Source organism: Liolophura sinensis, chromosome 6 (assembly GCF_032854445.1).
Source record: "Liolophura sinensis isolate JHLJ2023 chromosome 6, CUHK_Ljap_v2, whole genome shotgun sequence".
Taxonomy (NCBI): Eukaryota; Metazoa; Mollusca; class Polyplacophora; order Chitonida; family Chitonidae; genus Liolophura; species Liolophura sinensis.
The window spans coordinates 26,371,989-26,388,850 of record NC_088300.1 but is presented as its reverse complement, the minus strand read 5'-3'; the positions used below and the strand labels follow the sequence as shown (position 1 = coordinate 26,388,850).

Genomic DNA, 16,862 nt, shown 5'->3' with positions numbered 1-16,862 from the left:
ATTGGCTAGAAAAAAATTTGTGATTTAATTCAATTCGTTTTGGTGATCTTACGAAGGCAATTTTGATTGGCATTTCTACATGGTCTTCCGTAAAGCTTTATTACGGTTTCCTGTATGTTATATTGAACAAGAGGAGTGAACAGCCTTCTGGTTATAAAGGTGCCTGCCATTCAATCGCTGAGACGCAGGAGATGCGGGTTCAGAACCGGCACTGGACAGAAAATTTGTATGTTGCTCAGCTATCACTGCTTGTGGAAGAAGACTTGCCTTCCGCAAAAATGGTGTAACTAGTAACTTGCCAAAGGGCGGTGTTTTTCGCCGGTCACTCTGGCTTCCTCAAACATATAAGTGAAAAATTCTTGAGTTTGGCGTTGAAGATCAAACAGATAAATAAACATATATTTAAAATGAAAGTCATCGGTTTAAGGGTGGGGGAAGCGGGGCTATAACCTAGAGAAAATCACCACCCTTCGCCAGGTGCCTGGAAAAGCTCGAGGTCAAAGTCGCGCGACACGGATTTGAACTCACAACCTCATGTGTCAGCGTGTTAGTATATTTACCAACACGCAAGATCTGTGGACAATTACAGCTGATATTGTCCCCACTTTCGAGCTGATTCCATGTTGTACACAATATTCATATACACGTTTAGTGAATTTATATTCTAGAACTTTGAAGGTCATATACTCGTGTGTAGACTGATAAAATGTTTCGTGAAATCTTAAAGTCGATCAAGACTGCCAATACAGTTCCAAAAAGAAAGTAACGGTGTGTAATTATGTGATTCTTGACTGTGACGTTAAACAAAACCAAAATCAATAAATAAATCAATAAATAAATCAATAAATAAATCAATAAATATGTGCAGAGTTTTCATTTTGCGTGTAAACCAGGATTCAGGGGTCCTCCGCGGCTCAGTCGGTTAGCGCGATAGCGCAGCGTAATGACCCAGGAACCTCTCACCATTCGCTGTGAGTTCAAGTCCAGCTCATGCTGGCTTCCTCTCCGGCCCTAAGTGGGAAGGTCTTTCAGCTACCTGCGGATGGTCGTGGGTTTCCCCCGGGCTGTGCCCATTTTCCTTCCACCATAATGCTGGCCGCCGTCGTATAGCTGAAATATTCTTGAGTACGGCGTGAAACACCAATGAAATAAATAAATAATAAATAATAGTAAACCAGGATTCAATATGATAATGCAAAGCTCCACCCCAGTTAAATGTTTAAATCACCGTTCCACAGATATAGGGACAATACTCTACAGCATTTGTGTTGTGTCCCCTCCCCCCCCATGGTGAAAAATCGTTTTAAAAAATCCTGGATAAGGCCGGATCACCACCAAAGTTTGAAGTATTGATCAAATGCTTATATAAAATAGTATAACATCGGATGGATGGATGTACGGACGGACGGACGGACGGACGGATGGATGGACGGACGGACGGATGGACGGACGGACGGACGGACGGATGGATGGATGCTTGTGGTTTAAATCGCACTTAACCAATATTTCAGTCATAAGACGACGAGGAGTCATTATGGGTGCGTGTACATATACATTGTCCACGCCGCCAAAGTGTTGCAGAAGACACCAGACACCAGACATGGCACCTGACACCGGACCAACCAGTCCCGCTTCCTTGATCTAAGCTCTCAGTGCAGAACGAGTTTATGCAATTGACTTGCATGTGATATCCTTGTGAAGTACAATTCGTCTTTCGCTAACGTTGGCATGGATGGTGGTGTCATAGATGTAGTGGCCTGGAATAGATATATCTGGTAAACTGAGACACACATAAAGCCCGAAGTACAAAATTTGTGACACAAGATATATTCCCACGCGGGCTTTTGTGGTGACCACCATCCCATAAGGCAATCTGCCATAACCAGTAAGATACACGAACTCTACATGCAAATGTCAGTCTACGTGTAGGTAATGATAATAAACTACTCTCTATGTATCAGGACAAATCACAGATTACGGCTACATACATGTATGTAACACGATATAAACACACATCAGCACTTAATATGTTGTAATAGCACGCTGTTAAATATGCGTTAATAGCAAGATCATTAATGTTAATCAATTTTGATGAGAGTTTTAAAAAAGACACAAAAATTCTGGTTTTATGAGCTGGCTGCGTATGTATATATAACCTAGTCTCTTATATGATAGGGTTACGTATAAGCAATGGAATAACAATGTGAGGTGAAGGAAAGCGGTCAAAGCGTTGCAGAATTAAGAAAAACTTCCTGACACAAATCCTCAGCCGATCCAACAGGAACTGGGTTCTAACCCTGGATCTCACTAGTCAACTAATGGTGAATTGACTGCGGAGTATGAGGCGTTAGGAGAATAGGCTTAGAAATGGCACTTAAACCTACTGCCCACTACTACACACCTTTGTTTATGTGGGCGGCTTTAACTGAACTCCGACCGAGATATACTTGGGCGTCTAGCGGTGGACACATTTCCTCGTACACAACAAAGAAAGGAGAAGAAAAAACAGTACATACAACAAAAGTGGACGGCTATTGAAGGGCACAATAAGTGGCATTCGACATTATGGGGAGGACGCACTGGAGCGCCCGTCCCAACACCCACCCCACCCCCTTCCATTATATGTCCATTTGTCATTATGGGTGGGTCAACCAGTCATGTTCCCTTGCTCTAATCTCTCAGTGTTGAGCGACAAGCGAGGCAGCGGCAAGTACCATTTTTAAAGTCTTTGGTGTGACCCAACCCAGGGTATCCCGGGGTCTCCCAACTTTGAGCCGGTGCACACAAGTAAGTTGATTGTATATATATATATATATATATATATATATATATATATATATATATATATATATATATATATATATATATATATGTATATATATATATATATATATATATATATATATATATATATATATATATTATATATATATATATATATATATATATATATATTCTACACATATATATGCACTATATGATTTGAAGTTCAACCTGACCGGTGAAAAGAAACACTAATTATAGCAATATCACTCCACTGAACTGACAACCATTCACCATGAGCTAAAAATAACATATCATTGGTGTATCAAGAATATTTTTGGATTTATTTATTTAAGAATTTATTTATTTATTTTATTGGTGTCTTACGTCGTACTCAAGAATATTTCACTCATACGACGACACCAAGCATGCTGGTAACGCCATCTGGGGACTTTCCAGTCGGTTATAGGTAGTCCTATTTTCAGACTGTCAAATTTTTGATCTTGAAAAGGAATACATATGCATATCTAAGGACTCGATTGTTGAAAAAAATCGGTTTTCAAAGCTATACTCATCGTGTTTCGAGGAATAAGATTTGAAAATATATACAAAAGTATACGGTACCTTTTCCAATATTTGGCTTTTACTGCATGTTATTTTTAATACCTTGCATGTTCTTTGTCGACCTTTTAGCTTTTCCTTCATACAATTTTTCCAGTTTGAGACTCTTATTATTTTATTAATATCGAATCGTCTGATGCCTCAGCACGTTTTTTATATATATAAAAAATGATAAGTGCTTTACAAGTTTGCACTCTTGATTTTCAAAAAGCATGCGTGTCGTCAGAATACATCTGAGCCAGGTGAGGCGTATTGCTTCAGAATAAAAAGTTAAAGTTTTTCAGCATTAATACCACGTAAAAGTTTGCCTTTGCATAAAATAACTAGCGCAATTACTTCTTGTCTGTAGTTTCCAAATGAACTGGAAAAGTTGTACAGATTTTCAAAACTAGGTACCCTTGGAGGTTGGTAAAACATATGCTGTATATTCCGACAACCGTTATATATTCCTTCACCTTGCTTGAAAGTGCACGAGAATAAGATGTCAATTTTCTAAATACGCATACATTAAGTTTTCATTTAATTTTCGCTACTTGATTTTCTAAAGTTTTAGTATGCATACACGTTTTGTATTAAGAACACACCGACAATGTTGTGCTGTTAACTCCTTGTACAGTATATGGGAGGTTTGTATTTGTAACTGTAATTTGGCGGGCCTCCGTGGCTGAGGTGGTTAGCGTGACAGCGTGGCGCAATGGGCAAGGAGCCTCTCCGCATGCGGTATCTGTGAGTACAAATCCAACTCATGCTGGCTTCCTCGACGGCCGCTCGTGGGGAAGGTCTGCAGCAAACTGCAGATTGTCGTGGGTTTCCCTGCTCTGTGCCCGGTTTCCCTCCAACCATAATACTTGCCGTCGTCATATAAGGGAAATATTCTTGAGTATGGCGTTAAAACACCAATCAAATATATAAATCAAATGTATTTGTAATTTTAAAGAGCTGTCGTATGGTGACTGGTTGTCTCCCCTGTACGTACCCCTCTCCAGTAATCAACAAAGAGGTATGATTGATAGGCGATGTAAACACCACTGTATGTGTTCAGATGTGACTGTACTTCTGTTATGTAGTCTAGCTCTTTGTTTGTTTTAGGATATGAAAGTTGTGTTTGCGTTGAAAACTTCTCTGAATCACCATGAGCGGAACACACAACAACCTGGCGGGTGATACAGCGCATGATTTCAGACCGTGGCAATGGCTTTTTCATCGCCAGAAGAACTGTGGCAATCTCGACGTTTTGTGAACACTTCGTCTCATTATGGCTTGCCGTCTGGCGTGGTACCATCCTTGTATTCGAACATGAAATGTGTGAACTCATGGGACCCTCTGAAAACCTCCGACCACACCCACCATAAAGCCATATTTAACTTTGACTTTTCTCCAGATGGGTAAGTATGATCCCTTCCAACAAGTTAATACATGTACTTGTAATGTAATTGAAGCAAGCTATATGACCTCGCTCCTTTTTTAACATTCTGATATTTACCTTGTCAACTGACGGAAATGAATGTCAGAAATATAAAATATGGAAGTAGTACATTTAACATTGTTTAATGGGGAGGCAGCATATTTTTTAAACCCGAAGGGTGGCACTAGTCTGACATAAATGGGATTTCATTATGATGAACTGGGAAAGGAACATTTGACGTCAATAAAATGATGTCAGGATCCTGCTGCCGGCATTTGACAGATACATGTAATGATGTAGGTTAGTTACGGAGTCAGGTCAGTGGAGTTAGTATGACAGAGCACATACCAGTAAGTGATAATCAGCTGATAATAAAAACTATGTTAGCAATAAACTGAATTAGCAGTCATTCCAATCATGACATTTTATGCTTTTTGAACTGGATTTGTTAATGTTCAACTTCTGGATATGTGCTAGGATTGTGATAATTGTGATTGTGATAACTAAATAAATGGGCGTAGGTATGGTATTGTATAGCCGTCTTGTGTGTGTATGTTGGTCTGGTGTGTGTTTCATGTGGCAAAGGCATTAGTCACAGGGAGCCTTTGCAGGACTATGCACCAAGCACTGTTAGCTTCACAGGATAGGCTACTGTAATCGTGTAGAATGTTTGCTAATTTAACGCTTGTAAGAAAAAGAGTAACATGACAAGAGATGCAGGCATCAAGCTAAAAGCTGGAGCAAAAGCACTTTTGCACGTGCTTATTGTGTTAAGAAATTTACATGAACATCTTTAAAATGTTCATAATGTTCAACACAGTATATAGGGCGCGTACACTGTACCTGCGCATATGTGTCTTAAAAAGCTAAGTAAATGGAGAAAAAATATATGATATGACTGTACCATAGGCCTAGAAAAAGTTTTGTTGATACAGTTTTTGCTGTATTTTCCATGTGAGGTTCATAAGCCTCCTGAGATGCATGATTTGTGTATACGTAGTGTACTGTCATGTACATGTATATCCTGTGATGTGTTCCTGTACACAGTGTATGTGTCATACATCTACTTCATTGATACATGTACATACATGTAAATAATCATGAGTATATGTTTCCCTGTACATACATGTATGGTACATTGAATGTGAGCTGTTTCTTTTTCAGTGGATTTATAAATAAACCACTTATAATAAATCTTTTTTTGTTGGCTTTCTGCTAAACAAGAAAGATATGAAAAATAAATTAAGTGTCTTTTTTTCTACAAAGGCAGATTCTCCATAGAACCTGCTATCTAATAAGTGTCCTTAGTGGCTAGATGTATGTGTACATGCATTTGGATCCAGCAGATAAAGTGTCCACTGGGTCAGTCATGCATGACAGTTATCCATGCTAACATTAGACATATGATCAAGGAAAGACACTAGTTTGGCATTTCACATGAAAAAAAATTATTGTTGTGTACAAGTTCCTCCCCTTTGTGCATACATGCACTGTACATATATTGTATTCAGCAAATACCTGTCAATGTGCATTCATGTGTGTCCAAATGAAGTTGTCTATTTTTTGTTGATTGTTTATAGCTCTGGGTCATACAACAATCTTGTGTATTTGTTTATCAACTTCAGTATAGATCTACGGGATAGATGTTGTGTATTGTAGACAAGGTATTAACTACAGTTTTGAAATAATTTTGGACAACATTTTACCCTAAGCTCATTTGGATTTACACCACTTAGTCTCAACAAGTTATGCATATTACCACTGGTTGAGTTATATCTATTAATGGATCTTCAAGACCCAGATTTGTCCTGTGTTAAAAGAGCTTAATTATCTCTTACCATAGTTGATGTTTTAAGAAATTAAATTCTTTTGTGTGTCATGAAAACTTTAGGATTGACAAAATCCTGTTTATTGCACGTGAAAAATATCATGAAGTGCTATTGTTGGCTCAGATGTATAAATCAGTACTTGAGGCTACAAGTACAATCCATTGGCCAATGTCATGTAGTCTGTTGATCCAGCTATGTAAAAATCTTAACTTCTAATCAAGGATATATCCCAGTAGAAGTTTAATGATGTCTGGCTCATTAGTATAAAATCTGAGAAGTGAAATCAGCAGATGTTTGTTAATATAAGGAATATACATGCTGGCCATTCATCACTGCTGGCACTTTCCCACTTTAAAGTGTAAAGGAGGAACTGCCATGATTGAGCTGTCAGAAGTTTCTTTTCAACCTCCTAGGTGACAGGAAATTTATTTCTTGTTGACAATTTGTGGAGAAATACATGAACAAGCACAGTATACATGTATGTGTGTATCTTTTAGTGTACTGCACAGCTTTTGTAAAGGCCGTCTACCTGAGCAAGTTTTAGTTATTCCCCTTTATACTGTATACAACAAGTGCATGTGCTTGGAACAGACCTTTCCTTAGTGTGCTGGGCTTATTGTATAGGTTAGGTTGTGAGGGGAAAATCACACTAATCTGAGGTTCCAATGAATGATTTTTAGATTCCGTTTTCTCGAATATTACATTAATTGATCTGTAAGTCTTTTTGTAAATTGCATTTTCTTTTCTTTTTTCTTAGAAAACTGCTGGTCGCAGCCTGTGAAGGAGGAAGTGTGTTATTCTTTGACCCTCTCAATGCCAGTCTTATCAATCACTAAGAACAAAGCACACTCTGACTGTGTTAATTGTGTGAGGTAAGAACATTTGGAGGGCTTATATGTGTATGCAAATGTCAACTATAGGCATATGGCTTGTGATACATTGTACTTGTGAAGCCAGTTAAAACTGATGAGCATACATCAGTATACATGCTACAAATTGTGACCTTTTAGTTGGTGTAAATGGTGTGAAAATATATCAACGAAACAGAATTGGTGTATTTAAACCCTTTTGCTAAACACATGATGTAAAATCAAATAACACAGCCTTGTACTAGTTCATGTTAAGTTGTTAAGTTCTGTTCTATACTTTTTATGATGTACCTTATTATTGCAATGACTTGTGATAATTCTATCGTCTATACAGCAATGATAACAAGATTCAAAAACCTGTGTAAATGTAAAATGTAAATTTTTTCAAGCCTTTTAAGCAAATGCTTTTGCCAAGATCAAAATGGTGAACATGCAAAATGGTTTTCGTGCACAGTTATGAAAAGTTTTGTAAACATTTGCCATGTTTTATTTTATTTATGATTTTCTTTGTTGAATAAACAAAAATGTGTTTTTCCCAGGTTTTTAGACAGCCGACTATTTGCAACATGTTCAGACGACACCACTGTGGCCTTGTGGGATGCTCGCTACCTGAAGAATAAGGTGCGAACACTGACGGGACATTTGAGCTGGGTGAAGAACATTGAATATGCCAGTAACATTGGACTTCTTGTTACCTCTGGTTTTGATGGCTGTGTGTATACATGGAACATTAATAAGTAAGTCACAGATAGCTAGCTGATTCGAAAAGAAAAAAAACATACAGAAATCGGTCTACGATGTTTTCTATTCTTTTCAAAGTTTTCAATGAGAATGAAAATTATTTTGATGCCAATTGAAGTTTTTCTCTTTTTAACTGACAATCAATTTAGGTTTTTCTTTGATAAATGCATACATATGTACAGTCTGGGTTTGCCCTTTGGATCCTTCAGTGGGACCACGTTGCAATAATCAATGGGTGATGTGTCAGTGTGTGAAAGATGTTCTAAGGGGGACAACTCTGGAGGTGTTAAGTTATTACAACAATTTCATTCACTGTTGTGACTTTAAGCTTGGGATACACAAGAGCTTGAGACTGAACTTGACTCAACTCTGAACGTTGCACAGTGTTCTAAGCACTTATCTTTGTGAAATAACGACACAACTCACCTGGAGCGCATGATTGACTGTGACCAGCTCCATTCAGCCAGTTGAGTTGAGTCGCGGTTGTGTCTTGAACTCTTGATATGTGTTTAGTCTGTATCCAAGTGGTGAAGCATAGGAAACCAGCTGCCAAGCTGTATTTATCCTTTTATTCACTGATTTTAACACCATACTTAAAATTTTTTCGCTTACATGACCTATTTAAGGTTTTTGTGCAAATAAACCACCATACTTTGAAAGGTCCTCACAAACAACCGGAAAGTTTGCAGACGAGCCAGTGAGAGTGGGGCCTGCAACCTCATTTGTTTAGGCGACAACAACAGTTTAGACAAATGACCCACATTCAGCCACCATTTGTTAATGAAGAATTACCATGCTTTGTGGAGCATGAGATGAAAGTGGTCTTAGATGCTGTATGAATATTCTGGAACTCAAACGTGTTCTTATTAAGTTCGATTTCCAAAGTTATTGTGGAAGATCCTTTGATTCCAATTTGGAATTTGTTTCTCTTTACAGTTACTCAGAAACGGAAACCATCGTTTAAACATGTCTTTCATACGGGCGGGCCTGATGCGGTCTAAACTGACACCTGACAATTCTCGCCTCATCATTTCATTGTCACGAGGGTATATTATCATCATCCATGACTTAGATCTGTTCTCGCTGAGCACGGATCTCCATGGCTTCAAGCCCCAACATGTACAGACTAATCCAGCTGAGCACAGAGATGCCTATACGCATGAACACCTAGAGCACTACAATCATCATTTCCACAGATCTCGTAACAGGGTAGAGTTTATCTCAGACTTTCTAAGGATGTTGACGCAGAAGTGATATCTTCTCTGCAGGCAAGTACCATGTTAAATAAAAAGGCCCAATTTACAGGACTGCAGCCTGATAAATTTAAGTTAAATGTATTGTAAAGTAATTGTATTAATGTACACTGACTGTTCGAAAATTTGTAAGCATTAAATTTTGACAGTATAATTTGGTATATATGGCATTGAGTTCAGGTTCATTAACTTTTGAAACTACTGTAATTCACCTAAAATTTAGGCACTTTTCATTTGACACATTTTGTTTTCATTCTGATTGATTCATCCATCTTATAGGGCTAGCTAAAACTTTTTTGCCAAGTTCAATTAATTTCTCATCAGAAACAGTTAGACAGATGTTTGGCATCAAAAGTGTCATTGTAATGCTTTTATGTGCTTTAGAAGGTACATTTTACATACCAAACTTTAGGTGAAATACACTATTTTAGCCCAAATTAAGCTGTTAAATTGGTGTGAAATTAAAAAGCTGTATCTTTCCCTGCCATAGTTTCTCATGAAGAAATTTGAATGTACCAACGGAGGCTAAAAAGTGAAACTCTCCTAGATGGGAGACTTGAGGCGGATTCCACTAAGGCATCTCTGTCCTGTGTCAAAAGTTGAAATACGATTAAAAAGATTACTAGTGCTCTATTTTCAGGCTCTCAAAATTAAATTATGGAGATTTTCACAAATGTTATCTTATGACAAATGTGTCAAAATTTCAACTTTTGGTAATTTCAGAATCAAAAGCCTCTTAATAGCACATATCTTCCCTATAGTTTGTGCAAGCATTGGTGGTTTTGAAGAAATTATAAATTGTCAAAACTTGCACATTTCACTTTATGTCACAAATAAGCTAAGGATTTAATGATTGTAAGAGTAACAGAAAAATCTTGACACGGTAATCATCTGGTGTTCACTTGACCAAATTTCTGATGAAAGTCGAAAACCTTAGTAGTGTCCTTTTGACTTTTAATCACATTTCATACAGATTCATCCGCAGGGCTGGTGCATTCTAACCAGAAGTACAAGCAGCAATGAGCAGACTGAGGTGAGATAAAGCAGTCCTACATTTTAACATATACTCTATTATGTTAGAGGCATTTGCCTTTCAGTCACTAGGATACATCAGTTGTAGGTTGAAACTGAACTTGGACTTGGAATTGTGGATTACCCCGCTCTCAATTTTTGTAAGGGGTGGCAACAATAAGCGGTCAGCAACGCCCATGTGACGTTTGTGCAGTTAAATGTTCGTTGAAGACTACTCGTCTCCCATCAAAATTATATACATATCTGTACCCCACATCTGGGAAAGAACTGAGGACAAAAACTGACTGCAGTTGTATAACTATAAGTGGAAAAGTTCTGCAATATGTTGTTAAACAACAGTTTAATAAATATATAGAAAGGTTATTGGATATTTATGAACAGGAATAAATTCAATACCAGACAGGTTTCTCTGCTGGGCAGACTTTATGTAATCTGTTAAAACAGGGGAGGTAACTGTTTAAACCTTCTGTGCGTTCTGACCATATATCTGAAGTTTTATGAGACTATATATTTTTTTTACACATCACTGGATTTGAACTGTATGAATGAAAGATGTCACTTGATGAGTTGATCTAATGTTCGGATCATTTACTCTTCAGTTCTGTGACAAACAATTCTGTGGGGGCCTCCATGGCCAAGGTGGTTAGCACACTAGCGCAGCGCAATGACTGACCAATGTAGTCACTGTGAGTTCAAGTCCAGTTTGTACTGGCTTCCTCTCCAACCATATGTGAGAAGGTCTGCAGCAACCTGCGGAGGGTTATAGGTTTCCCCCAGTTTGTGCTTGGTTTCCTCCCACTTTGGCCTCACTTTGTGCTCAGGGTTAGGTAAACAAATGTCAGCATTGGGCCCTGTGTCTAGTGACTTTGGCATGAACACTTCAGTGGCGGCAGCACTTAGGGGGCGTGAACTTGCCCTGCCACACAGTATATGTACACATACCTCAGCAATAACTCCTTGTCATCATAAATTGTTAAAGTAAAATGTTAAGTCCTAAGAATGTATACATACATGCATACATTGAGGACCTGTATGCTACAAGGAGACATTGTCGTGATACGACGAAATTATTACTGAAAGCGAATTTAAACCCTATTCTTATTAGCAAACAAAGAAACAAACAAACTGGATGAGTATTAACCACTTTTTTTTTTTGAGAGTTTGTCACTCTCAACCAACATGTAACAGGACTTGGCACGTTTCGGCATTCTGACGGCTTGCATGTGAGACCTTGGTGACACTGTGCACGATCGATGATGCTTGCGCAGTCTAACATTCGTTGAAGATATATTGTCTGTATGTCACACATGGGGAAAGTTCGTCTCAGTGACTTACACATACCAAAGCTCGGTGCTTTACCCTGGCACTCCGATTTCCTCCAGCCATGAAACTCTCTGCTATCTTCCAAGTATAAAATATGACGTTAAACAACACTGAAATAAAGAATTGTAAGTAATTTGAATTTTGACAAAACAAAATACTCACCTCATTGTCAATACAACCCTTGGCAGAGGTGGGTTTTAGATCATCAGATAATGGTTGGATTTAAGACAGTTGCGTGTAGTTATCGACAAGCTCTTATATCATGCAAGCTATTACTAGCTCCAACATTTAAAGCTCTAGTTTGCTGCAAATATCAGGCCTTTGATCAATGAGGTCGCATGTTCAAATCTATCTGTCACTGTTTCAGCGGCGGCATAAAGCCAGAAGGTTTATTATTTACCTGGCGAATGTCGATGGTTTACTCTGGGTAATCCGGTTTCCTCTAAAAAAACGAATGTTGATGGTTTCTTGTGTGTAATCCGGTATCTTCCACCAAACACCTGACCCTCATTTGTATACGTTAGAAAGTATTGAGGGCAGCTTTGAACACTAATTAATCAATCAATTTAAAGGTTTGTATTCATTACATGTCTTTTATAAGATCTTCATCAGATGCAATTACTTTCCTGTTTTGAATATTACCCCAAACTTTGGAGAGGAATTTTGTAGATTCCCTGTCCTTAATTGTTCATAAAAGTCTTGGTGAGAATAAGGGCTGTTTTCACAATCTTATGTTCGTACAAGTCTGTGGGTCACAAATGTAAATTTTCATCAGTATCTTGTCACAGGGCCACACGTTTTACACGGGGCACTCGGGTTTCCTCCACTGTCAAAACTGTAATGGTGTAAGTGAAATATTTGTATTAAGTAGTCAACCTTTTGAATATTTTCCTGTTCATTTGCAGTTCACATGTGTCCACGACATTCAGAAACTAGATCCAACCTCGAGGGAGGTTGGTGATAATGGACTTCAAAAAAAGAGGTTACGCACATCATCACAATCTTCCGAGGGCCAGAGATGGGCAATAAGTCCCTGTCTGAGACCGGTTGGCTTCAATGCTAGCTCTTCCCCTTGTGGCGGGGACGTTCAGGATGCAGACTATTCAGATGAGCCTTCTTCCAACGTTAGTGGTGAGGAAGCTGTATCAGATACGCAGGAAACTGAAGAAGATGATGGTGAGGAAGATGTAGAGGACAGTCCAGAGGGAAACTCTGGTAGGGTTCAGATTGACATGGCGATATTTGAAGAGCTTTTCAGGGCAAGCCCCTCTCAAAGACACCCAGATCACCCTGACCATGGTCAACGTGACCTAGCCACAATCAGGATACCCGCTTCAGAGGAGAATCCTGAACGTCTCGTTCTTAACAGGAGTGTCCAGCCAGACAGCAATTCTAGTGAACCAGCTTCCGGCACATCGTCAGGACCGAGTACCTCCAATCCGGACCCTTCTGGTCAAAGAACTGATGCTGCAAGAGCATTGGAGAGAGAGGCAGCCCAGGCTTTGGAGTATCTGACATTCAGGCTAACAGGAGGGACAAGGGAGGCCACTCGGAAACGGAAGCTAGACCATGGACCACCAACGAAGAACAAAAGCCGCATACAAGAGAATCAGCCTCGTTTGATCTGCTACGCGGAAGAACCAAACGTCGGGAGAGGTTTCATTAAGGAACAGTGTTTCAGCACTGACGGACGACTGGTCTGCTCCCCCTTCGGCTGGGGGGTGAGATTGCTGGCCTTCAACCCTTCCTGCGCTGAACTGTGTGACTGCGTGCCTGAAGCTCCTGTGAAAATGTATGAGGTTGCCTCAAATATGTGTCACAGTCATGTTGTGGTGACGTCTAAATTCTCACCTGTCCATAGTCTTTTAGTATCTGGGTGCCTTAATGGTAAGGCATCTTTTTGCCAACCTGTCCTTTAATTTTGTAGCAAGGTCATGTTTTGTGGCGATTCAGTTTTGTGAGCTCAAGATTCTTTTTGCTGTATACAATATAATGAATTCTTGCCAGAGTTGAGGACACTCCTCTTGTAATGCACGTACATGTAGTTCAGGGCATGAATGTTTTCTCTTCTGGACATATTCCCCAGTCACCCTTATCTGATTGTTCCTTTCATACACATTTTGAATTTCTTCATTACGTAAAATGTACATATGTCTTAAGAATTTAGATTAGGTTGCATATATGATCATTAGAATTAATATGTGTGACATTTCCTGCAAGGTTTGTAGAAACGTGTACACCGTATTTAGGAAAGCTCATCAGTTACTTGCCAAAGGCTGATGGTTTATTTTGTAGGCATTCCGGTTCCATCCACGCATGAAACTGTGAACCATTGTATAGTGAAATAGTCTTGAATACAGCGTTAAATACCAGTGAATCAAACAGTGAATAGCTTTTGATATAAATAGCAAGGAAAATGGCGAATAAAAAGTTGACAAAATAAAGGAAATTCACAGGAGCATTATTTCCAGGAGAGAATATGTCTAGAAGAGAAAATAAGACCTTAGTCCGATTGAAATCGGATCATATGCAAACGTGACCCCTGAGCACTTCCGAAGGCACTTCGGTTTCCTCCGCACATGAAACTGGCTACCCTCGTATTTAAGTGAAAGATACCAGAGTGAGGCGTAAAACAATGAAGTAAATGAATATGTAAACGGCTGACAACAGTTATTATCTGTATCAATACAGGAGATATGGTTCTCAAACCAGTCAGAGGCCTGGTGATGTTACGGTGACGCGCATGTGTGACGTCACATCTGTCATCTATCAGAATTGGCCCAAAGAATGAATGATTGTATGGCTTAAAACCACGTCAGCATTATTTCAGTCATATCGCATTATCGCGGCGAATGGCCAAAAGATCTATATTGATTCGTCAATAGTGATGTTTCACGAAGTTACTGAAAATCACCGGAAAACGGATTAAGTATTGTATATTATGTCAGATCATTATCAGCCTAGCGTTTGCGCTCGATATAACAATGATATTTCGCTTGAGAAAAAAGCATGGGTATACGTGTAAGGAAGACATGCGTTGAGATTTGGGCTGATGTACTGTATACATGCCTTATTCATTTTGATTCTTTTAATTGTGATTAATGTACACAAATACCTATTTGTAAAATGCTCAAACAGTTTTTTTATCTAGTCCACGTTGCATTTGTTCTCGTTATTATGGAAAAGGGTTGAAAACAATAAAAATTTTGTTTAAGGGGTGGTTTTTGAAGAATGTCCCCTGTGTTATATACTGTCATGGGTAACTGTATCAGTATAGAGAAATTGATCATGCTCGTTAAAAAAGTAGCAGACTTCCATGGCTTCATCACCTCCATCGTTCATTAAGAGGAGATTTCATACACAGTTGCTTGCCTACTGTGAATTCTTCCAGTTTCTCAAAATGCAGAAATTGGTTCTATTTGTCAATGCTATTTATCGGTATAACACTGAATTTCCGCTGTATTCTTCATCCTGAAAACATAGAATGTGTTCAAATGAGTTTGTAGGTCATGGCTGTCCGACATGCCATACTATTTCTCTAGTAAACGAGCTATGGTCCTTAAATTGAAAGAAAGGACAAGAAAAATAAACAGCTGCATGCGTGTCAATGAATAGACCACTGCAGAACGCCGTACTCAAACGACCTTTTTATTTTTTAAATTTTTGTTCTGTAACTGAATAATATGCAATCAAATGTTTGAATATCATGGTGGGCTTTTTGGACCACTTCGGGTGTGCTTAATTTCACAAATGTTTTCTTTCCAAACACCGTACTTAAAGTTGGAATAGATTGCTTAGGCGCACGAGTAGACATAAGACTGTTAGACGTCAGGGGAAAATGGAAATGCAACCTGCAAAGTTCGGTTCTTACATCATTGTGTAAGAACAGAACATAGGCCTAAAGCAAATCTCGACCTCATGGGCCTTTTCCCGGTCTCCTCCAACCATAATGCTGGCCGCCGTGGCGTTGGTGAAATATCGTTGAGAACGACGTAAAGCGCCAATGAAAAAAAAAAAAAAAAAAAAATAAACAGCTTGAACCGGCTTGTGTAGGCGGGAAATGTTGAGCCATTAAACATTTCACGATTGCCTTTATTCAGTTGCTATAGTTCAGTTGCCGTGTAGATTAAGAAAAACTGAAACTTAATAGCATGAGATCGATGTTACGAAGAAAAAAAGATCATATCCTTATTATTCCATATCGTTCACTTTCAAGATATATCAGCAACCAGCGCATGGTTGTGGGTTTCTGCACGGTTGTCTCCTACTAAAATGTTGGCCACAGTCGTGTAAGTGAAATATTCTTGAGTACGGCGAGTATGAAATAAATCAAAGCAAATTAGACTCAGCATCTTGGTTTTTTTTTAGTCACCGGAATCGAATAATCAGTCAGTCAATCAATAAAAAAATCAATCAAATAATTAGTCGAACTGTTCCATAAATTGTCTTGTCAAGTATTGTTCTTGGTTGGTCAGGGGCAGTGTGAGTCGGACTAATATTAGGAAAACAAAATATTTCAGCTGGAAACTCACAAGTTAATCTTTGGTAACCGGCTTTAATTGGTTTGCTTGCTCGCAACAGTATAGGCATATATACAATACTAAAATGAAAAACAGCAAGTGGCTAATGTTTATGACCACTGAAAGACTACCGTTCAAAGTATCTTAAACCGACATTAATTATTATTTTTTTTTTTAGATTTTTTTCAACCCAGTAAAAGTTTAGAGAAACTTCGTCTTTACACACCTTCAGTCTAAGGAAAAACCTGTGGCAGATAAAAGTTGTGGACTTCGGCGATGAAGGCCCAAGTGATAAATATAGTTTTCTCTGAAATTTGACATACTAGGAGAATATTTCTTCCACTGCTTGAACTGTTAATACAGTAGGCCTACTATACAATTAACAAGGAACTCCAGCGACCCGTTTCAATAGCCTATAGCCTTACATGCACGGCAGGGGTATTCCTGGTTCAGGTCGTAGCCTCCGGAAGGGTTGTGTTGGTGATTTTGACCCCAATTAGCCCAAA

General features: G+C 38.7%; 1 protein-coding gene across 1 annotated transcript; it reads left to right on the top strand.

Annotated features, from left to right (window-relative positions):
- The first annotated feature begins 4,404 nt into the window (after window positions 1–4,404).
- LOC135468164 (DDB1- and CUL4-associated factor 10-like) lies at window positions 4,405–14,748 on the top strand. Its single transcript, XM_064746253.1, is given in 9 exon segments — window positions 4,405–4,769; window positions 7,376–7,451; window positions 7,453–7,490; window positions 8,027–8,227; window positions 9,169–9,208; window positions 9,210–9,456; window positions 9,459–9,496; window positions 10,455–10,514; window positions 12,742–14,748. Coding segments are annotated over 9 exon segments (1,908 nt in total). The 5' UTR covers window positions 4,405–4,575; the 3' UTR covers window positions 13,756–14,748.
- Window positions 14,749–16,862: the final 2,114 nt, after the last annotated feature.